Source organism: Opisthocomus hoazin, chromosome 7, assembly GCF_030867145.1.
Source record: "Opisthocomus hoazin isolate bOpiHoa1 chromosome 7, bOpiHoa1.hap1, whole genome shotgun sequence".
NCBI classification, from domain to species: domain Eukaryota; kingdom Metazoa; phylum Chordata; class Aves; order Opisthocomiformes; family Opisthocomidae; genus Opisthocomus; species Opisthocomus hoazin.
The window spans coordinates 7,746,826-7,771,614 of NC_134420.1; the positions used below are offsets into that span (position 1 = coordinate 7,746,826).

Here is a 24,789-nt window from a genome sequence, read left to right on the forward strand (position 1 = left end):
GTAAGACAAATCTTTCCTGTATACAAGACACATGATTTTCCTACTTTTAATCAAGTCTTTTACTACATACAACTACACCCCAATTTTTCCTGCCATGCAAAATAATAAATTGACTTTCCTTTCAGATGTTTGTCACAAGCGGAGGTAATGGATGCGTTTGTTTTCCTTTTTTTTTTTTTTTTTTCCCCTCTCTCCTGTAAATCAATTCCATTCTCTCAATGGTAATGTACAGTAAAGCTTCCGGAAATGGGATGCCTGAAACAATGCCAAGAACTTTTCCATTCACAGAAATACTTGCAAATACCAGTCATAGCTCTCCACCCATCAGTCCGTCCTCCATGAATACTGCATGCCTCTCCATTAACTGATACCCAAGAACTGGGGCCTGAATGCATTTTTTAATGAACTTCTCTTATTTTCTTTGCTTGTGCTTTACTTGACACAAACAAAAATTAAATTACCAAGGAAAAACAATATTTAAAAAAGTATAATGTGAATACACCCAGTGAGATTAATTAATGTCGTGTATATCTTAAAACTATTTTTCTTGAACAACATGAAATTAAAAGACAATTCAAATGTTCATTTTAGTTTAAATTTGAGGGTATTTAATCTTACTTTAAAAACCCTGAAGTGGTAAAGGAAAAAAAACCACATCAAATAACAGAGTATCTGAATCTTAAATTTCTGATTGTGTAAGTTCTTTACAAAATACTCCTTGAATCATTACACGTGGAGTATGCTAGCATGCACTGCAAAACAATTATTTGTTAGATCAAGCTACTTGTCATGCATAGCTGTGTTAATACGGCACTGTCTAAACAGACCAGAAGGGCAAGGAACATTAGCTTCGAACAAATTGTGAATTTTCTGAGAGCTGCCTCTAGTACTCATGGTAGGGCTGCACTGTAGGTACAGATGACTAAGCAGTATGACTTGGTTGGACGAGGCTGCTGATTAACATCGAAAGCCAGTAACGTGCATCTTTGACTCTCAGAGCAAGACATTTTATAGAAGGTGTTTAAAGGTTTCAAACGTTAAAGGAAAAACAAGATAGAAAGAGGTCTGTTTCTATAGTGAAGCGCTACATGTGCTTTCATAAAGCTTATTAGCTTTAAGTAGCTTTCTCTAAAAATCAAGAGTTTTTAAGCACAGAAATTGTCTGTCTTGATAACTTGGCCATAGAGATATTGGCCAGAGAGTACTTGATCATCTTCCCTGCCACTATGACTTCGTATTAATACAGTCCACTGAAATTCTTTGGCATTTTGAAACTCCTGATAGAATGAGGGATCTTTTAACAAGGTAATATTGAAACCACTTCATACAATAAACTAAGCACATTTGGAATTTTTTTTTCCGAAAGTTCTTTCTGTAAGAGACTTTCAATAATACCTAGAATAAAAATCCCTACCCTTTCTTTCACCTTTGCTATCATTCCCTTTACTCTTTTTAGATTCTTTTTCTACAGCAGTCACTAGTTTGACTTCCTTCTTCAGGATCAGCCAGTGGAGTGTAGTTAATTTCAAAGAAACCCATGAGAAGTTAAGGCCCTGCTTTCACAGCTTTTCTTATTCTGCAGAAGTGATTCAGCTGCTTCAGCCTTTTGGGGACAACGCTTGTAATCAGAAGTTATTTATGTGACTTAAAGCATTTAAATTTTTATGTGAAAACTCAATAACATTTCATTTACGTTCAAACAATGGCATAGTTCCTTCTAAAAGGGCTGCCAGCAAAAGGTTACAGTGCCATTAACAAAGTTTCTGCAACGATTAGTGTCTCATGTATTATATGACACACAGAATCCAGCAGTTCCCTTTAAGTACAGATGTTTTTCTGCATCACTACCATGTGAAATGCATAGCGACTACACAGAAACTTGTAGTTTGTCAATGAATTTGAAGTATCCAAACATGGATAATGCATGCTTCCTTAAATACTTTTGAGTTCAACAAAAGATATGGAAAAATTAGCTTCATAAGCTTACACTAAAGTGGAAATTATATTTTCCTCATAAATCTTACTGTTTTCTACATAAGTAGCATGGCATTTTTGCAGGGGGATTTCATATTAAAAAAAAAAAATCTTATAAATGTGTTAACTTGGGTTCAAAAGCAATGTATCACATTGGTTACCAGCAGACCTAGTATGCTCTCTTCCTCTTAGATGATCTAGACCTTGTTTCATACAAAAAACATTACATTGCCACCAATTAACTTCTCTACCCTCTCCCGCAGATTATTTAGAAAAGAGACTTCTGAGACATTAACACAAGGTGACACATATTTATATCAAATGGGAGATTTAAAAAAAATACTGCTGTCAAATTATAACATGAAAAATAAGAATCAAATCACATGAACTGCATTACTATTTCCTTGCTGACAAGTTGAGGTCCATGCAATTATAAGTGAAATATGGATTTTTATACAAGGAATAGTGACCACTGTGTAGGACTTGGCTAAATTTTTTCATCTTGGTGCAAACCACTACTTCCTTCCAAACATCTTGAACAAATTATAAATAATAAAATATCCATGCACCAAAGATGTGAGAAGATCCATATAAATCTTCCTTTTTACTTGTTCACCAAGTTCTTAGATCAGCTCTTGCTAACATTTGCCAAGCATACTTCCGAGATGACTTTAGGGAGAAGGAATTGGATTCCTGAATAATTAATTTTGTTTTTAAAGAAAAAAAGAAATTACTACATCATTCCTACTTCTGTTTGGGATGTTGCCCTTGTACTACACATTTTTCCATGCTAATATATTTTTTTCCCGGTTTATGTTTTTTTTTTTTCTTAATAATTTGTTATATACATTCTGCATAAGAGAAATGGATTTCCATAACACAACATCAGCTAATTGTTCAAAATAGTTTAAATGTGAATTCAGACCAACAATTGAAGACGCGCTAATTCAGTGCATTTATTTTGTGTTCAACAGGAAAAAAAAAAAATTAAAACACTAGTAAGTATATTACTTTTTTCCACCCTGCCTCCCTAGATGTATGAAAATGATTGTGTCAACACCAGTAGCATTTCAGGTAAGGACACATTAAGATTAAAATGATACTGTAAAAATATTGTTTGAAAAGAGCTGGGTTTTTTTCTGAGCAGAGCTGCTATTATTCTTGTTTATTTGTTATCTCAATATTTTAAAATTAAATATTTGAATGTCTTATCATTTTAGAACTTCTAAGTTCTTCCAGTATGCAAAGACAATTCTCAATTCAATTCCAACTCAATTCAAATTCAAATGTCTAATATCAAGTTCTCAATAGTTTAGTACCTAGTAGCATTATGTCTTATTCTGTACATTGACTTACGTTTAGAAATTTTTGTACAACAAAGGCTACCTGCTGTACAGTAAGTCTGAAACAAACAAGCCACATTAAGGGGGAAAAAAGCTGTTGAAGAAAACTTCTGTTAGCTCACTATCTTAAGCTACCAGTAAGAAAGGTAGATTCTTTGTGAAGATTAAGTCTTCAGTAATTTGGAAAAAAAATCCTGTCAATGTCCCCTAAAAGTATCAACATATTTGTACAACTAGTCAAAAGCAAATGGAAAGAGCACACAACCAGATGAAGGGCATAAAAAAGAAACATGACAAGTGTCTTGTTAGAAATTGTCTTGTTAAAAATTACCATAACCTTTCTTGTAAAGGTTACAAAATTTGGAGGACAGTTGGTTCTACCATGTTTTCTCCTGCATCTAATACGAGGGGGAAAGGATTGAAAAGTAACATCTACTTTTTCTTTGGAAAAGGAAATAAACAAAAAAGAAAATACCATAAAAGACTTATATGGACAGCTACAGGCAAAGACACCATTTACAGCTGAAAAAAGTCCAACTTCGCTGAAAAATACGGCATCCATTTACTTAGGTGAACATATAGTTCAAAAACATTTAGAACCATAGAATAATCTGAAAACCTCTACATAAGACTTGCAAGACAACCTCTTAAATTATGTCTAATCATTCTAATGGAGTGAAATGTTTATGCCTCAAAAGTTAATGTGTAATTTAAATATCAATTATTTTAGTGTTAATTTCAGTAAGAACAGATCTGGCCTCTTAACAACACAGGACTTCAAGAAAGGCAAAACAGAAGCAGATTAATAAAGAACTCTGATGAAACTCACTAGCATCAGGAATTAAAATTCACCACAATGATATCCCACTTATGACAAGACAGGTTCTCTACAATCAGTATTTAGCTGGAAACTATATTCTTTTTTTTACCGGATTTGTATTTAGGTACCTTTCCCTACCCATACTGCCAGAAAAAAATTCCCCTAAAAGCAAAAAAAGTGTATTCATCTAAAAAAGTATATTTATATCATAGTATGCCCATGATACAAAATAAATATCAGGCAGGAGTATGGCTTCATGTTTGCCTTGCACGTGTACAATACAGATCTTCAAGGAAAAATCCCCGCTGCACAAGTCTTGAATTCTTACTTTACAAGTAGATTAAAGAAGTTTGTATTTCTTTCCTTCTTCAGCCACAGACCTACATTTTCACAAGTCCAATCTTAACATGTCATAAAAGCCACTTTTTAGGTGGTTTTTTTACATAAGAAAAAATTTATAATTTTCAGGCAGATAATCACAGTCGAAATAATAAATCAAAATATAGGCTCATATATATATACACACAAAAAACATGATCTGAAATAAGAATGTGATGATTTTTGTAATCAGAACTGCTAGCACTTAAGATTCCAGTGTTCTAGCACTGAAAATGAAATGTTACGGCATTTGAATTCTCAGATGAGTTATGACAGGAAGCAATACAGACCTCCAAAACCCTTCAGTAATTTTCTTTGCCATGACAGAATAAACAGACTAGAAAACTGGTTTTAAAAACCATATTCTTCTTTCTGTTTTAAAATAGAGATAAAACAAGAAAGAAAACCACTACCTTTTATTTTAATGCCTTTCATAAAGCTTTACAGAATTTTTCCATCATGACATGACAGCAGCATCGTAGCTCCTAATGAATGCAATGCCACAAAATGCAGATACTTATCACTACCATGATTTTCCAACAGGTTGCCAGCAATCCAAGATCATATTCAACTTCTTTCTGGATGGGAAACGAGAACGGAGCAGAGTGGAAGAATGCTGCCACCCGCTGAGGTCCACTGCCCTTGCTCAGAGAGGGGAGGAGAAACGGACAAACCAACAACTCCTTTCAGCCTTGCCGAATCCCTGACTAGTGTGGTAGAAAAGGAAGTAAAAGATGCAATTCCACAAACTTTCTTTTCCTTCTCTCAGAAAGCACAAAGAAAACCCACGCAAAAAAAAAAACAACCCATCCAAACTAAACCCAAGCCAGGACTGCTCCCATCAAAAAAACCCAGCCCATCCTCAACAGAGTCTGACCTTCACATTGCAGAAATGAAATACCGAATCAACTATCTGATGTGATCAACAGCAATACAAACATGTACCAAAAATCACAGGCACACTTCATGAGAAGAGAGGTAATTGTTTTCACAGAATAATTATCAATCCCAGAGTGAGCTGTGTAGAGGAAGAAAGTTAAAGGAAGCAGTGAAACCAACTTCACAGGGTTCTAGGGGTCAGTGCTCTTCCATGACTACTGGCTTTTGAGAAGCTGAGGCATTATTTATCTGCTTTTCCCTTGTTACCTACAGATGTCTTTCATTGTTATGGATTATTAGCTGTAATCGGAAAGCCCCAGTGCGCTGAGTGCTGCCTAGCCAGAGCACAAGACAGAACCATTGGCCCACAGCAGCTGCAGAGTCAGGTGGAGATCTTGCCTGTCACGCCTCAGAACAGCGCTTGCTGTAAGGATTCTTCATCCCTTTTTACCCAGGCTACACTCTAGGACAACTCACTTTACAGCTACATAGAATAGACAGTTTCAGTTGCAAGGGATGTACAATGATCACCTAAGTCCAGCTACCTGACCAGTTCAGGGCTGACCAAGCTAAAGCACGTTAAGGGCATTGTCCCAATGCCTCAAACACGGACAGGTTTGGGCACAGGCCACCTCTCTAAGAAGCCTGTGCCAGTGTTTAACTGGAACATAAGAGTTCTGAGGAAGAAATGGGGCCATCAGGATACAGCAAAGCAGTCAATTCCATGGTAGAAATAGTGAATCTTTTGATTCTTGGAAAAAATAAACTTATAAAATACTGTACTAAATTGATTCCAAGTCAGCCTGTAATTAACAGGAAATCTCACCCCCCCCAAAAAAAACTATTAATTCAAATATTGCAAAACTGTAGTAGCTGCTTAACTTTTCAAATCACTAATGGAATTAAGGTATTTATTGACACTATGATGCCTTTTCCATCAACATCATGCAAAAGGTTCAAACAGAATTATTAACAATACCCGTAGCATTTAGGAACACTGATATATGAGGTATGTCACAACAAGAGAATAAGGGAGTTAACTGTTAGCAGAGTCCGTCTAGCCATTGAAAAAGTAATCTTTTTTCCTATAACTGATTAAGAATTGTATATAATTTACAGAAAGTGTGTCTGAGGCTCAGTTTTACATTTGGCTTCAATATTTGCAGAAGTGTGCATCCACTGTGTTTATGGATGACATATAGCTTTTGCAGGAGACATTTAAACATATTTCCAACAGAGAACAAATTAATTATATACTTACGGCATGGGGTGTTTGGTCTGTTCATGAGTTGCGAGAATGCAAAGAGAGCTGGCAGCTCTAGTTCATGGTTTTGATTTTGCTCTTTCTCTTCAGTCTGGTCAGCCCAAACTACTGATTTTTGTCTTAGAATCAACTGCTCAGCCTGCTCAAATTCAGTCTCAGTTAAATCATTTGTCAGCCCAGCTTCTTTCAAAGTCAGGTACTGCTTGCGAAGAACTGGAAGCAAAGTATTTAGTACTCTGTAAAACAATAAGAGGTGTGACAAATATGACTAAGTCATAACTAATCTGATCCTTACTAGTACTGCCACTATTAGGAATATGACTTTTTTTTGCCCTACTCTCCCACCCCCTGCCAAGTTCTGCTGTGTAATTTATTTTATTTTTGAGGAGTACCATAACACTGAGAAGAAATATTAACGACAAAGTAGAATGATTTTTCTCTTTTGCAAAATCTTGTACTTCACTCTAAGCATTTACTAAGTACAGTTTTTCCTGAGTGTCCAAGATCTTCAGTACCTCCAACACCACAGAAATACAGTCAGTATATCTTGATTGAGTTATGACTTTATAAAATTAAGCATGAGATAAATGAAGAAGAGTATAAACCAAACAATGCAGTTTAAACCAAGCACATCTTAATTAGAAGTACATAGAACCTTATTAGAAGCCTAGTCTAAATAAATTTACATACTATGATCTTTAATTAAAGAATGGAATACATTAAGATCCAGGCACAACTGCAAACCAAATTAAAGTGCCAAAAGTTTAAGAATTCTATCTGAACACAGGAATTCATTAGCTGTGGAGTCAGTTGCAAGACTAAACAGTATGGTCAAGTGATAGGGAAAGAATCACAGAATCACACAGAATGTTCGGGGTTGGAAGTGACCTCTGGGGGTCATCTAGTCCAACCCTCCTGCCGAAGCAGGGTCACCTGCAGCAGGCTGCACAGGACCTTGTCCAGGCGGGTCTTGAATATCTCCAGAGAAGGAGACTCCACAACCTCCCTGGGCAGCCTGTTCCAGGGCTCCGTCACCCTCAGAGGGAAGAAGTTCTTCCTCATGTTCAGACGGAACTTCTTGTGCCTCAGTTTGTGCCCATTGCCCCTTGTCCTGTCACTGGGCACCACTGGAAAGAGTCTGGCCCCCTCCTCTTGACATCCACCCTTCAGATATTTATAAGCATTTATAAGGTCCCCTCTCAGCCTTCTCTTCTTCAGGCTGAACAAGCCCAGCTCCCTCAGCCTTTCCTCATAGGACAGATGCTCCAGCCCCCTCATCGTCCTCATAGCCCTCCGCTAGACTCTTTCCAGCAGCTCCTCATCTTTCTTGAGGTGGGGAGCCCAGAACTGGACACAGTAGGAATATGTGTCTAAAACCACAAAGAAACAACTTCGTAATTACTAACAACATTGTTTTAAAAATTTTGCTTTCAGTTTTGCAGGTTTATATATTAGTTTTTCTAATGTTTATGGTAACACCTTTTTCTCCAAAGAAGGAAGAAAAGCTAGTTATTTCATTTTGGAATGATTTAATTTTAAATTTAAAATACTTATTTACTGAACAGATTTGCAATTACTTCCCATTCCTTTTGTCACACTGAAAGCTAGCCTCCAACATTTCGAGACTGACAGTAGAAAAAGAGCTGATGCTTACCTGCAAATTCAGCTTTTTTCAGTCTGACTGGCTATATCAGAGTAAATCGCAAAAACGTTTAATACAGGTAAACTAATTAATATCTACGGTGCAAGGAACTAAAAGAGAACACAAACGCTTACAAAAGACCAATACTGCTGTTCAACACAAAAGAGGTAAATAATACACCTTCATCTACTGAATAATTTGTAAAAACTATGTAAACAAAATTGAACAGAAATATGAAGTACTAGAGTATACCTGCAGTTTCTGTTGAACAGTAGCGGATACAGACCAAAATTTATGAAGTGAAGTGATTATTATTTTACATATCTTTTTGCTTAACAAAACACAATTCTAACCTAGAAAAAAAAGTTTGAGAAAAATCTTGCTTCCATTTCAACCAAAACTAAATTCTATATATATGTCTTATGAAGTTACAAATGTCAGAATAGAAGTCTTCTCTGGCCTGCTATGAAACCATACTTACTTTTCTGTCTGCTTATAATGCTGATCTTGAAGGGACACCAGAGATAACATATGCTCAATTTGGGCTTTCAAGTCATTAACTTCTAGGTTTAAACGGCAACACTGCAGGTCTTCATCAAGTTCCTTGGGAAATTAGCAAGGAAAAAAAAATATCAAACAACTGGACATCAAACTGAAAGAGAGAAACTAAAATCAAAACAAAAAAGAATATTAATTTGTCCTACACAGAAAAGTAAAGATGGAGTGGATCTGTATTGTTATAACAAAGTTTTATGGTAGAAAGGTATGGTTTGATTCTTATTTACATGCATAAATGTTGTTTTGTAGATTACCTTTGATCAATAGTGTGCATGCTGTAAATAGCATTAAGCATCCAGCAGGCACACATGTGTGCTTATCTCTGCATGCCCAAAAAAACGCTTGCCTCTTCCTGTGTACTTGCTCCATATCTGAATTTCAGTGACATTGTCTGAGACAAGTCTCCTGTATTCAACTTCCTGAGATGCCAATATCTTGTTTGAAATATCTTAAAGTTAGCTTCTTTTAAGGTGTCAACAAATTTTAGTAATCCCAATAAAAACACAGGTGTTGAAATATATTCCATTATATGAGTCACATAAGCTCATTAGACTATCATTTAAGCCACTCCAATTGCTGGCTGAAACGAAAAGGCAGGGAGGAGCGACCCCCTATCTTTCTTTTCCTCTTCTTCCATCAGTAGCAGCAATATGAATTGGGGGGAGGGGAATATTCTTATCTATAGTCAGATGTTGCCTACAATGCATGAAATCCGCCCTTGAAGTGAAAGGCATTTTACCTTTGGAATACAGCCATCTTGACCCAAGAGGCGCATTTCATTTTCGACACGATGCAGCCAACTGGTATTTTCCTCAAAATGTTCAGCCTTCTCTTCTTTCTTCTTCTGCATGTGCATGTAGTGCGTTCCAAGCGTTGCAAGCCTTTGATCCCGCTTGCAAGCGGACTGAAAAAAAAAAAATTAAAAAAATCAACATTTAAAGGGAAAACTTACAAATTAAATTCACAAACATCTCTACATAAAAAAAGATTTTTTCACATTTTTGCACTCAACTGGGCATAACAACCATTTTGCATTTTTGACCAGTTTAATAAAAATGAAGCAGCACACTCTCCTGGTGGGCATTACTGAATTCTATTTAAACATTGTCAATTTCTTGTTTTCTTGGAAGCCCTTATAACAGAATATAGTAATTTGACTGATTATTCCTTTAAAGAATAATACATTGGATTTGATCTATTTCTGTTCTAGGCCATAATTATCTCAAGTTGGAAAGACTGGAAAAATTACATGTGCACATACAAACACACTTCTAAATACAAAATAACCTAATAATTGCTAGTAACTCAAGCATGAATGTGAAGAAGGAATTTTAGCTGCTTTGCCTTCTTAATACGGTATATCCTAGAAAAAGCCCATTAAAGGGATACAGTAAGTGGCAAAAGGAAAACCTTCTGTCTTCAAGGATCAACATTCTTCTGGTGCTTCTGTGAAACCTGACAACAAAAGGGGACAAAACCAGCAGCAGCAAGCTGGATATGAACGAGGTAGTGTTCTAACAAGGCAAAGGAGACTCTTTTTATTCAGAGGACAACTATAGTTTGCAGTAGACTTTAAAAATTAGGTCACTGACTCAACTAGTCGTAGACAAGACTGACTTTAGATAGAGTTCACAGAGTTCAGCTACGCCTAAACCTTAGTTAAAAAAAAACAACAAACCCTAAACAGAAAACCACAAACATTTGAAGTATATTGCTACACTCAACAAAAACATATAGAACCTAGTTAGTTTTTAAAAATTATGTAACCTAAATGACTACATCCATATGTTCCAAAATTAACACTCCATGAAAACTTAATCAATTATAATAAATCTACATGTTTAGAATAGCAGGCCAAATTATTTCTATTACACAATGTCATAAGAAACTCTGAATGTAGGTCCCTAATTTTGCACAAAGCAGAAATTAACCAGTGCCCTTCTGAACATACTATAGAAGACAGCAACAGCATGTGGAGAGACGCAAAATGCATTTCTTAAGCTGACTTTTGAAAACGCTTACTTCAATGCATGGCACGCAGAACACAGAACCAGCATGGTAAAGACACCTGAACTGTATGTGTAGTCCAGGCAACTTGCCAGGTCAATGACTAGGTTCTGGCCAGAATTTCACTTTGCTTTCTCTTTAGACTGTCTTACCTGCTAAGACAACAGAGGATTCGGAGAAGACAAAGTCACTTTGTAAAGGACCATCTCCTTAGGGAAAGTACCAGAAGGAAGAGTTAACTATCATACTAGAGGTTGCAATGACCACTGGTTCCCTCTGACCAGTGAGGCCAGGGGAAAGCTTTCAGGACTGCTGAAGCAGAAAAATCTAAACTCATTGTTTTGCACACTCCAGCTTTTACACGGTGCAGGAGCGGTATTCGGATTGAAGGTGGCATTGACAGTATCCCACTATTTGATGAACTCATCCCATAGGTTGCCAGGAAGAAAGGACTTGTTACATCGATGTGCTCCAACAGAAAAAAATACGGTTGCATATGATAGCTGTACACAGCCTCTGGAACACGTGTAGTCCTGGGTAAGATACTTGGCTGCTACACTCTCTTGTAATTGAAAAAAAAAAAAAAAAAAAAAATCACAAGAGATATAGAGGAAATTGTCCCTCCCAGGCTGAAGAACTGGAACATTTTCAACAAGCATTTTTGGATCCAGTATGGGCAGTTGTAGTAAGCAGGAAAACTGAAACCAAGATACGCTGACTGCTTTGCAGGAATATGCTCCTTTTCCAGACAGTAGAAGTAATATTAAAGTGGCAATCAGAAAAGGAGAAGTGGTTTTAGATTTAACAGATATTTTTTAAAGCTTATCAAAGTACCAGCAGTTTTTTGCCATGTCTCTAAGAATATAAAAATAAAAAAATTGTAAAACAGATTCCATGACTGATGCAGAAACCTTCAAGATCAAATAGGTCGAAACAGAGTAGACTTCTTCAAACTCAGCACGACAGTTAAAAGTAACTATAACACTGGGGCACATACTCACTTCTTATGATTCCATACAAAGAGAAATGCTCTATGTATGTTCTCCTATTGGCACAAAGGTTTTCTGGCTAACACTGCTCTAGCTGACACCTAGCACGCAACAGGAAAACACCGCAGATGCAGAAATACAGGTAACAAGAGTGGAGGACCAGCGTTAGGCAGGAGGATGTAAACACGCCCTTTAAATGGGCAGCATCCAAGTTCTAAAAAAGCTGGAAACAGGGGCTGTTATGTGGAAAATGGAAATGATCTGTTAGTTATCCAGGATGGACTGAATTTCACAAGAGAGATTGTGAAAAAATTTTTGCAACAAGAAAGGACTTTAAGAACAGAAATTAAGGTAACCTAAACTCATATGTAAGTTTCTTCCTTCTATCTGAAATTGTTTTGTATTAAAGTGTTCAAAATGCGGTTGTTCAAGTATAGATAAGATATCATTTGCTTCCTGTTAACTTACCTAGAATCATTGTTATATTTAGTCACTGAGCAGGAACAATTAAGTGTAAAATGAGATAATACTTTATAAGTAAAATTTTTCCTTAAAAATTAATATTTCAGAAATATTCCTGTGACCTAACAGTGTACTTTATAGAGAGAAAACCCAGAGGCATTTAGGAAAATAGTGAATGTATAAAAATACAACAAAGAACAGAAGCATTATAGTGCACAAGGGAAACATGAGCTGTCACTTTGGTAATCAAATGACTGGATTCGAAATTAAAATCAATTTTTTTCCAAAGTAATTGCAAAAAGACATTTAATTTTACCACTACAGTCACTTACTTTTGCTAATAAATAAGGCATTGCACTCACAGGACAGCGACTCTTGACCTTTAGTAAATCACATCTGAGTTAACTAATGGCAAACTCAGCATCTGAGTGCAGCACTGCTAACATTCAAAATAAAAGTTAAATCATCTGATAAAAACATCTGTATAAAATAGTGTATAAAGGTATAACTCCTCATAATGAGAGTAGAGATAGAGCTCTGCTCCATTCTAAGCAGCATTTAAAAGTATGGCACAGAGAAAATATTACTTTGGAGTTTCTATGGCATAGAAGAGAATTCTAGAACACATTAGTCACTTGAAATATCTTCATTAATGACAAGCAAAAACGTGTGATATATTTTCACTTTGACATTTATCTAAGGACCAAATTTCATGTGAATCACTGGGAAAAATAGTCATATGGTAAACTATCATTTTTGGCCAAATACAGATTGTTACTGTGACTAAGCAAGATCAGCCCCACCCTCAACTTCATAGCTACGTAAAATATATTCCTTGAAGCTGATTTTTATCAGAAAAATTAAGATACTATCTAACCATGCTTACTTATTTATACTTTAATTCTTCTAGAAAGACACAAGCATTTAATGCTGCACAACAGCAATCGTTCATAATTAGCCCCCAGATTCTTGTCTTAAAATTCAAGGCAACTAAATGTAATTGTTTCAGTTCCCATGACTCTGTCCTTAAGCAGCTATCCAAACATCTTCCTGGTAACAACTGAAAGCACCAATGATAAGAATCTATCTTGTTTAGCACAAGGTCCAGGCTATTCTTTATGAAACACAAACAGATTATGCAGCTTCATAACAGCATCAGTGGCTGTACCATACATACATTAACATGCTTTGCCTTTGGAAAAAAGCACCACGTATCTCCTAAGTCTAGTCAGGTCTTAAGTAACTATGACAATCAAGCCTACATAAGGACAAGTTGAAAAGTTTTCACAATTAGTAACAACAAGCACATCAAAAGTTTTCCGTGCAGTGTGGAAAAAAAATAGTGCACCTGGCATTACTAATACATTTTCTGTATTAGTGTCAGAAAATGTTAATGTTATCTGAGTGATGATCAGTGTGTCTCACTTTAAATATTTAAGCATTAACTAATCATAATTCCTGAAGCAAAATTCATACATTAGTATAGCAAAACGAATAGAGACAATACCTTGTATTACATTACAGAAAACTCACCTTTTCTACTCTTTCTTTGGAGCACAGCAGTTGAATTTGTTCATGACACTGTTGCTGGTAATATGTCCTCAATGTGTTTTCTCTCAGTTGCATTTCCAACTTCAGGTATTCTTTTCTGATTTCTTCACGGTTTGTAAACACATTTTTAAGGATTTCTTTGTATCTATTAGAACCAAAGGAAAGAATAAATAACGGCTTATTTACTGGAGACTTCTTTTTATGACCATCTCCTAAACAAGGGGAACTTGCATTTCCAAGTTAATAAAATAAATATAACAAGATTAAAAGGAAAAAAGTAAAGCCTACTATAGATGAGCACTAAATAAAGTGTCAGTACATCAGTAAAGATCTTATATACTTGAACTGGAAATTGGATGTGAAATCCTCAAAAGGTCACTAAAAATAAATCTTGTATTTAAGATGACACTGGGATTCAAACGAAAGCCATCTGGAACTTCTTCACAGAAGTCTTATCTCTACCTCCAAAAGATACTAAATACCTATGTTCTCAACCTATACCAATTTATTAAACAGATCAATTACTGTTGCCATAGACACTTTAGGCCTCCTTCAAAAAATCTGCTAGCTGCCTCTCGAAAAAAGCAAGCCACAAAAGAGTCTTCAGTTGCTCGTTCTGTTGTACAACTTCAATCAATAATGGGCGATAAAAAAGCAGAACATGCACCATATTTTAACACATACTAGATCACGGTAAAATAACAAACTAGTGATACAAGGTGCTTAGGAGTTATTCCAAGGAGACCAACGTTTCAGTGGCCCCAGAATCTGCTATTCCCTAGTCTGCAATGTGAATCAGAATAACGAGGATAAGGAGAAAGCCTGGAAGCATTAACATGTTGCAATATAAGTTTCAGTGGTGGTACTTTTTCACTTCACTCATGAATACTGAAAATACAGTACAGAATAGCCCAAAAGATACTATCTCAATAATGACCAACCTTGTATCCAAGCCACTTCATAACATGCTATTGACTTGGTAGAACTTTACATAAGAATAAAGGCACAGTTTAACATGCAAACGTTCTAAAGACATGCAACATTTGACGTCGTTACACAGGACTAAATACCATAAAAATACCATAAAGCAACACATAGGTTCAACTAGTGAGCAAGTTGAAGAGACGTTCTTGCCAGTGTGTTCCAGAAGTAGCAATTTCATTTCATAGACTAAATCTGTCTTCATAGACTAAGTCTGCCACTGCCACCGCCCCCCCCCCAGTATCCATAGAAACACGGTTCCTCCCAGCTCCCTGGGAAACACAGCAATAAGAAATGAAGGTGAATCCTCTCTCTCAATTTCCCTCACAGTAAAACCCTGAGCATAATTTAAGAGGCTGCAGATTCTGATTCTTTGTACAGTCACTGTGAGGAACTATTAGCGATAAATGAACCCTTTGTGGGCTTATAATCATCAGTGTCCCAAATACAGCATCAAGTGTAGAAGCCTTTGTAAAGCTCCTGCCTTGAGCTGGATTCACTCTTTCAGTAGGCACACATCTATTCTTACGGAGTTAATCTTTACCCTCTTTTCTTCACTTAAAAATGACAAAGTAATCCCGCAGGCACATCAAGGGTATGAACTCTCTGGACTACCTAATCTCAAAGAGCTCGCAGACCTGTCTGTCAGTGGTAGTTTCAAAGCCAGTGTCCACTGTCTACCTCAACAGTCTTCAGACTTGAAGGGTTGGCAGACAATGTGTCTCCAAGTTTTAAACAACAAACGGAGCAGGAATGGCCTTTGGGTTTGAAGAAGCAAGGGGTGTAATCAGTGAGTCTCTTCCAGATAACAGTGAAGCAAAAGCCATAGGTACTTTGACTGAAACACAAGATTATGGATAAGGCGTTCTACCCTGTCCCAAACAGAAGAGAGAAGACCGCAGGATATCTTCAAAGCTTGTAAATGAATGTAGGGGAAAATAAACTCATCACCCACACCATCAGTAGGATGGAACCTGACAGGATCCTCATGAAGGAGAGAATAAAACATCTACTTTATTGCTGATATCTAGAGGGAATGGGACAGGCTTACACGTGCGTCTATGGATGTTCCAGAACATTAAAACCCAAACGTACTCTGGCCAACAAATCTTGGCATAGAATATGTCCAGCATTTTGAATATATCTTTGAGACCTTGCCATTGACTGATTCTTCCCACACACACAGAATGAAATAAAGAGCCAACCACAGGATATCAAACTAACCTTAAAGACTTACAGTGTAAAAACATGCAGAAAAACTGTCAGAACTATCAACATGACTTAGAAACCTACATTTCTTTTGAAAATTAAATAACCTCAATTAGATGTTTATTGAAACTTCTGGAATGCCAGTAAAATGAAGGTCAGTTAGAGAGCATATTGGTTTGACTGGGTTTTTAGTTTTGCCTCAGAAGTTCTTTCAGGTTAAAAAATACCACATTCAAAGGTCCAATAAAAAAAAAGTCTACTGAATAAACCTAGGTCTATAATTCTGAGAAATATGTGATGAGGCATGCAGAGACAGATCCAGAATTTCACACCAAAACCTAACCTGCTTATGGAATAGACTGAATTCTGCAACAAATTCACACATCACATGTCTTAATTTGTTACTTTTTATGTGCTCTCACAAGAGATTGTCACATCAGAAAAGACAGACAGGAACATCACCAAGAAGTAAAAGAGACCAAGAAACATAAAAGCAATAGAAAGTGAGGAACCTACAAACATAAATTCAACTCTTTGTGGGAAGAACAACTTCAGTTTCTTGCCTATCAAACCTTGCAGGAAAGATACTACTGAAGTAGTATCTGCCAGGGGTAGCAGCAGCTGCTGTCAATTATACAAAATACATTCTGTCTGCCCACAAAAATGACCTGTTAAATAGCTTTGCTGAAAGCTAGCATTCATATGCTCCTTCCTGCCATGTACGTGTGTCATTTCCTGCCCCCCCAGATTACCAAAACAACTGTGCTGGGAGGAGAAACACCACCATTAGAACATAGCGTACGGTTTTGGAATTTTTCCATAAGGCAAGAGACAGTCAAGTTCTATTAGGTAATGCGTTCCTAGAGTTATTAAAAAAGAGCCTTGTAAATATTCTACTGTCCCTCTCCCCAAAACATATCATATCAATTTTGAAAGTCTAGATCACAGCCAATTAATTGATAACGTAACTTTAAAACTACAGTAACTTTCTCTTACTTCTAAGACTTTTTCACATGTTTTGGGTTAGGAAGATAAGCTTCCTGCCAGAAAAAGGATTTTTCTTCTGCTATTCAAGAACTCTGCCGAGTTTTAAAAGTCCTGTGAGATGGACTTCTATCATTCTCCAAGTAAGACTGTCCCAGAGACAGATCTATCAGGAAGCTTTTGTTGCTATTATGTTCAACTTTTCCCCCCTTTCTTAAATGTACTGTATTTCTTTATTACGTAACACTCAAATATAATATGATATTTCATTTATCTTTCTGTTTCTATCGTTAGGTTATTGTTCAGCCCACATACAGACCAGTTGTTTGGCTATTTGCTTTATTTGTTTGCTCGGGTTTTTTACTGTATTTCTATTTAATGAATTTTTACTCGATTGTCTGGCTGGCAGTTATATTTCATCACTGATCTTTCACCAATTTTTCAGTATTCTTCCTGATAACACCTCAGTGAATGACCCTATCCCAGCTCTGCACCTCCCACAAATAGAGATTTTTACCGAGTATTTTTGCTACAAAACCTTTCACAATCACCATTTCATTTTGATCTGCCACAGCATATATGTGTGTACATACGTATGTATACACTCAGTTTTTGAAAGATAGTGCTTTCACAGGGGGATCCTTCTAGTAACACAAGAACAACAATTGAAATCAGATCTGAAAAGTCAAGGTGACTTAATATCAATTCACAGCAATTTTGCTAAATATTGGCTTAAAATACAATAAGAAATTTATGAAGTTTACATGTGATTGTAGTTTTTCTCGAAGCTTACGTCACATCATGGCACTTTAAACAACCAAGATTAAAGATGGTTGTTATTTTTCTTGGAAATCTTTAGCTTTTGGTAGTAGAAAAGTAGCCCTACAGAGCTCTGGAGCTTCCTAGGAGAACAGCTGTCCTAAAATCTCTTATGTTATTAATGGCAGAATTTCATCTGCATGTTAATACAGAATAACTTTGGTAGCCTTGAGACAAAAATACCCAACTTTCCCACCAAATATCTTCATTACAATAATGAGGCTATTGATAACCTTTAAAAACGCTAGCACACAAGCATTTTAAAAACCACATGCACGCTAATGAAGCTCATAACTTTTAGTAAGATTCAACTTCCTATCGTAATTATTCTTGATATCAGCAGTTCTACTGAAAATTTGATGGGAATAAATATAATCCACAGAATATTGACATTGCTGCACTTCTGCCAATTTAGTAAATACTTTGTAAGAAAGCAACTATAGATGCAAGCCCTTCACCACCAATCTAAATGGTGATGTCAGAGAGAGTTATGTCAACTTCTTGAGGATCAGAGTACATGGTTATCTTGCAGCATTTTACCGAATAATTTGCCTAGAAGGTTAATATTAGGATACTTCCTCAAGTACACAATATTTGCTTCATTTTAAATCCACCACCAAGTTGTTCTGAAAAGAAGCAATAACTTATGCAAAGCTTCACCTAGGCTAAGTAATGCAATGTTAAAAATGAGGAAAGCAATAGTGAAAAGAGTAAGTTAGTTTTACAAATGCTTTTACAAGATATGCAAACTCCAGTTCTGAAGGAAGATCATAATGTGATTAATTTACTTTTGTATTTCCTCTCGCTGGTTGTTTGAAAGTACTGCAGCATTATGATTTTCAGGAATGCTTGCTTGCTTTTCTTCGTATTCTGTCAGTTTCTCTTTCAACTTTAGAATCTAAAACAAAAAAGGTACCTTTAATTAGAATATAGTTGTTTTCTTGTGGGTTTCCCCCCCAAAAAAAAAACCCCTGTCATTCTGTGCTTATACGTTGAAAAGTTTTACAAATGGCAGTAGGTGATATTCCTCTTAGAAGACAAAAGATCTTTCTTACTTAAAAAGACTGTATGGCAGAATTAGGACAGTAGTGCCTTATAGGTTGAATTCCATAAACAAATTTTGGTATTCAAAGTTACAACAATGAATCTTTCAAACTTTTAACAATTCATTTTTTACATACCTCTTTCTTTTGTTCATTGCAAATTTTAACATACTGGCTTATGTGACTGTCCAAACTAACAACATTGCTCTTCAACTATAAAGAAAAGAAACAAGTTAGAATTTAAGGAGGCTCCTTCATGCTTTCCTGCATAATAAATACACTGTTTATAAATACAACATAATTACACTTGCACTATATTATGAGTAAAGGGATGAATAAAATCTTGACTTGCACAACAAAAATATGACTTTCAGCTTTTGCAGTCATCTCTTGCATACCCATGGCCATGTCACTCCCCTCAACAGAACAACAAAAAATAATTACATTCATATGTATAAGCACACTTTGCATTTATTCAGACTAGTTTTACTATTTAATGTGTATCTGGTGCATTTGATTATAAAAAACTATCTTTAAGTATGCAACAAATGGAAACTATCGTCAACCCCATATTACATACAAGAAATTAGTAGCCGTAATACAAAGGATTATGAAAAAAAAAAATCAGATTAATAGACAGTAGAAGACAAGACATCCCAGTAGCTTTCCATTTATCACTAAGATCTCATTGAGTTTCTTGGCTCCAGCTGAATTCTACCCGTAACAAACCTGGACTGGCTCTTGTACAACTGCTCAGACATTTCTTTGATATGCTTTACAGTTGCCTAAGAAAGTAATAGCAAGATACTGAAACTGGCTGTGAATTCTGCCAGCTGAGGATTATTTCTAAAACTGATGCTCACAAAACAAACTTTCAGACTGGCAGCATTATCCCATTAATGAAGCTATGTTGCTTTTAGGCCAGAAATAGTATATACTCTAGATCTACTACATCTATCACTCATCTGAGTTGACTGTAAGAAAAGAGCGGCAACTGAACAAAATTTTGATACAACAGTGAAGGAAATTATAACCTTCCGGAAAAAATAACTCTCCTTCTCTTAATGTTATATTACTATACTCTCGCAAAAGCTCAGTAAATACCAGCATACTCACAGAAGACTTGATATCCTTTGCTCGGTTTGCATACTTAAGAGTATTATAGGTATCATCATAGAACATAGAAGATGGACTAACAGCAGCTATCATTATCGTTCGGCAATTTCCTCCAAGAGAATCTTTCAATAAACGAGTAAGCTTGCTGTTTCGATAAGGAATGTGTTGTTTCTTTCTCTAGAGAGAGTTACATGCATTTTTATGGATTAGTCAACTGCACTTTTAAACATTCACCTGCCTAAAAGTCTGCTTAGAATTTCAACAATGCCACAAAACATGACAAACAGCCTTGGAACTTTTTCTTTGACATAAGTAATCTTTCTCAGTATTACATATACATCTCAAATGGTTTCAAATCTGTTGAAGTTGTTTAATACCTTTATAACATGTGTATTAACCAGCTTACTTTCTGATGTTCGGATACGTAACAACTATTTTTGTGATGTGGGCAACAAAGAGAAAAGGTATACTACATTAAACTACTTTCAGTTCACAGAATAATCAAGGTTGGGAAGGACCTCTCAAGCTCCATTTAGCCCAATTCCTCTGCTCAAAGCAGGGTCAGCTAGAGTAAGCTGCCAAGGATTATGCCTAAGTTGGGTTTTGAATGTCTCCAAGGACAGAGATGCCACAGCCTTTCCAGGCAACCCAAACTCTGCTTTATGAAAGTATTTTTTCCCCAATCACATCTACAGAATCTTCACCTCACAGTACAAAGGTAGGTCACTAGGACCTTCAATTCCACACCAAAGAAGTCAACGTGAGAAAAAAAAAAATAATAAAAAAAAAATATATCTTTCTTACATCCACAGTACAGATTTTAAATTCTGCCTCCCACTCCAACAAGACAGTGATAATGTGCAGCACCAGGAACGGAAATAAAAGCTCTGATCATTTTCCCCTGGCAACTCTGAAGGGGAAAATTGATAGCAAAGCAGGACAAAAAAGGGTGTAGCTGTAGGCAAGGGACTTGACTTTGGCAAAAGTTCAGGAGGCTTTGTCCTTCTCCCACACAGCTATCCCAACTCCTTCCCTTGAGCTTGTGAGCCAGATCAGAAGACTAATTCACTACTGTGAGCAGGAGGTGGAGGGAGATGTGTCTGTGGATGTATGCAAGAGCACAAATGAACAACTTTGGACATGTGTTGTTTTCTCCTGTAGAAGCCTCCTCCCCTAAGATTAAAGGGCTTTAACCTCTGAAGAAATCTTTGTCCTTGTGTCCTGGTTTCAGCTGGGACAGAGTTAATTTTCTTCCCAGTAGCTGCTGTGTTTTGGATTTAGTATGAGAAGAATGTTGATAATACGCTGATGTTTTTAGTTGTGGCTGAGAAATCAAGGACCTCTTGTCAGTTTTTTATGTTCAGCAGATGAGCAGGTGTACAAGAGCTGAGAGGGAGCATAGCCAGGCAGCTAACCCAAGCTGGCCTACAGAAATATTCCATACAATAGACACGAAGCTCAGTATACAAATGGGGATTGGTTGAGGGGCAGGGATCTGTGGATTCTGTGATCGCTGCTCAGGGACAGGCTGTGCAGTTACAAAAACTGTATTGTTTATTGCTTGTTTTTCAGATTCATTATTATTACTATTATTCCTTCTTTGTTGTCTTATTAAACTGCCTTCATCTCAACCCATGAGTTTTACTTTTTGACCAGTCTTCTCCCCATCCCACTTTGGGGGAGAAGGAGCGAGTGGCTGTCTGGTCCTAGCTGATGGCTACTGGGTTAAGCCACATCTTGTAGGGCTATTTATTTACTCATACAAACTTCTCTACATAACCTTGATTTTGAAAAAGGTGGTTAAGAAAAGCAGGTACATTCATCTTTGACACTATCCATGTCCCTGCTCATGGCAGGAGGGTTTGAACTAAATGATGTTTAAGGCCCCTTTCAACCCTTGCCATTCTATGATTCTATCCTCACATAGTTGCACACTATTATTGAGAGCTCTTTCCCATTGAGACTGTCTTTCAGTTATCACCGAGATGATGGTGGAAACCCATAAGAAAAATCTTGAAAGAAAATGACGACATGAGAAGCGTCAACAATATAATCCTTTTTACTCAATGAGAGTTTACCACTTTCAAAAACATCTTCAGAACTCTAGGACATGAGACTGCATGGGAAAGCAGCACATACCTTTGGATCAGCCAAGGCATTAATGACATTTCCAAGAGCTAGCAGAGAGCAGTTAATATTTGTTCCCTCTCTAAAACGAGCCCCCTTGGCATTTGTTGCACTGGCCCGTTCAGATCCTGCCAGGTCAACGAGAGACATTTTGGCGATGCGAACATTTTGATCAATACTAGATGTTTTATCTTGCTGCCTTAGATAAATCTACAATAAAAAAAAGAGAAAATAATTAAAAAGTAACCACTAACCAGTCTGTTACTCTAAGCAGTAAGTTAATTTTACAGTGTAACAACTGTTTTCAGAAATTCTTACTGGAATCCTTCTCAGAATCCAAGTTCAACCTTTCAGTACATATCCAACACCTAATGGAAAACAGTGACTCCATCTCTGACACTTACCTCAAACTCACCTGCGTCAGGTATAAGTAGGGAAAAAGAAGTAGAGTGTACTTGCACTGGGTTTGGCTGGGACAGATTTAAATTTCTGCATATCAGCCCCTACGGTGCTTTCAGACTTGCGACCCAAACAGTCACTGATAACACACTGGTGCTTACCTTTTGCTGAACAGCGATTGTATGGTGTGAAAACAGTGGGCAAGAGGTTGCAAGCAGACAGCTGACCCCAGCTAACCAAAAGTTTCTCCAAAGTAGTCATTGCTTGAGGACTGGCTGGGCATCAATCTGCTGGTGGCAACTAATTGATTCCCTCCTGCCCCTTTTGCTTATTAAGTGAACAACAAGGTATCTGCCTCTCCCTCTCGCTTTTGCCCTTTTGATTCTCTCCCTCACCCTGCTGCAAAGGATTAAGAAAGCAACTGGGCTGGGGCACTGCCTACCACAGTGGCAAAGACTGGTAAGCTTCAAATGAATTTCACAGCTAAAACAGCTCTTGATTCTACTGCACTCAAGACATGCGCCACACTATCATGCTTTAAACTGAAAAAGGTGTTAATTTTTTAAAGGCACCTCTGAGAGTATGCCATAAAGATACATAGAGAGGGATAAACCAGGAAAAAGGCTGGACTTTCATTGATTTAAACTTAACTGTAACTACCATTAATAGGGCAATGACACTCATTTACTGCTGTGAAAATACATACTATTCCAGGATCTTTTGGAAAGCTGTGACCCCTGAGGCCACTTGTTCCCCCTCATCCCTTATTTCCTAAAATTTACACAGTACAGGAGATGTACAAGAAACTAAATGCTTTTGCTTCCTTCTGTTACTGAAGGTATTCGGTTCTCAGGTTTATGAGGAAGCAGGCAGAGCATGATTACACAGTCATTAAGAATTACAGTTATCCTTAGATGGCTTTTAACTTTTTCAGAATTCTCTATAAATTTCTCCTTCTTTTGTGTTGAGTGCCTTGCCATTCATTTGCAATGAAGTCTTCACTGCAATTTGTAACAGGAAAAAAAAATATATCACAAGTATTGGGAGTAAATAAAATTCTTATCACTGGTCATGAAATGTATGTTTATACCAAATAGACATGTTTCTATATCAAACAATACAAGTAAGTTATGTCTTACTATTTCTAGTATAATATGCCAAAAAAAGGGAAAAAAGTCACTTCCCTGTACTTACCTTGGTAAAGTAGCTGTCTCAGGCTGGTGTGGTAGCACTCTACCAGAACCCAGTAACTATCATTAGTGAGGTAGAGAAAGATGGAGTGACAGACAAACTATGTTGTATGACTCAAGCTTTTACAAAAATTCAAAAGACACAGGAAATGCCCCAAAGCAGAATCTTTTCTATTTCTTTGTCTGTCAGCAAAACACTTTCAATAGAACAGCATGACAAATGGGATTTTACTTTCAGATGCAGTAATTGCCTGACCTAGATAGCAATTTCAGACCTAATACAGCTGGTAGAGTAAGGCAAAACTTGTATCTCTAAAATCAGCTCAGAATGTCCTGGGCCAAAACTTTTACTGTTTTCTGAGTCAGTTCCAGAAGTTAACAACAAAAACCAAAGCCAGCATAAAAGATAACTGATCTCTACAAACAAGACCAACTCTTAAAATAACAGAAAACTTAAAAATGAAGAGGAATCAAGACAGCAATAGGGATTTCTCATCATTTATACCTGTGGAACCAAAGATGCAATAAAGGATAGGCAGGTAAGGCATGTTTTGCAGAACATCACAGATTTGTGGAAAAAGATGAGAAACTGACATAAGCACTTACCTGTAGTACTAATTGACTAGTTTGCAATTATTTCTTACAGATGTCAACACTGCTAATTAGTGCACTACATAAATAAAGTATCTAAGAATCCACCGTAAGAAAAACTGTATGGTTGCAAATTTGCTTAGCTTAAACCAGTACACATAATTAAAATCTGGCCCAATGAATGGCACTGGAAGTTTGACAATCTAGTTGGCAACAGTAACATTCCTTTAAAGTGCTACACTCAGCTTTTCTATTGAGCATTTATTTACACAGATTTTTCTAAATAAATGAGGTAATCCTCCCCTTCTCTCGAGAATAAAGTCACTTCTGTGAAAAAGGCTTAAAACCCATTCACTTTTAAATATGCTGTTATTCAAAGGCTGCACTACTTCATTTTTGAGAATACATATTAGTATTTATATGAATCACACACTCAAGACACAGCTGTCTAACAAAATACATC

General features: G+C 36.6%; 1 protein-coding gene across 1 annotated transcript in view; it reads right to left on the reverse strand.

Annotated features, from left to right (window-relative positions):
• Nucleotides 1-24,789, reverse strand: part of KIF18A (kinesin family member 18A) — a 42,824-nt gene that overhangs the window by 11,717 nt on the left and 6,318 nt on the right. The window contains exons 5-12 of the mRNA XM_009937138.2: nt 22,159-22,356; nt 20,020-20,196; nt 19,042-19,116; nt 18,649-18,758; nt 13,850-14,012; nt 9,598-9,762; nt 8,782-8,903; nt 6,656-6,894 (exon numbers count right to left, since the gene is read on the reverse strand). Of these exons, the coding sequence (XP_009935440.2) occupies nt 6,656-6,894; nt 8,782-8,903; nt 9,598-9,762; nt 13,850-14,012; nt 18,649-18,758; nt 19,042-19,116; nt 20,020-20,196; nt 22,159-22,356 (1,249 nt within the window). The remainder of the gene's footprint in view (nt 1-6,655; nt 6,895-8,781; nt 8,904-9,597; nt 9,763-13,849; nt 14,013-18,648; nt 18,759-19,041; nt 19,117-20,019; nt 20,197-22,158; nt 22,357-24,789) is intronic.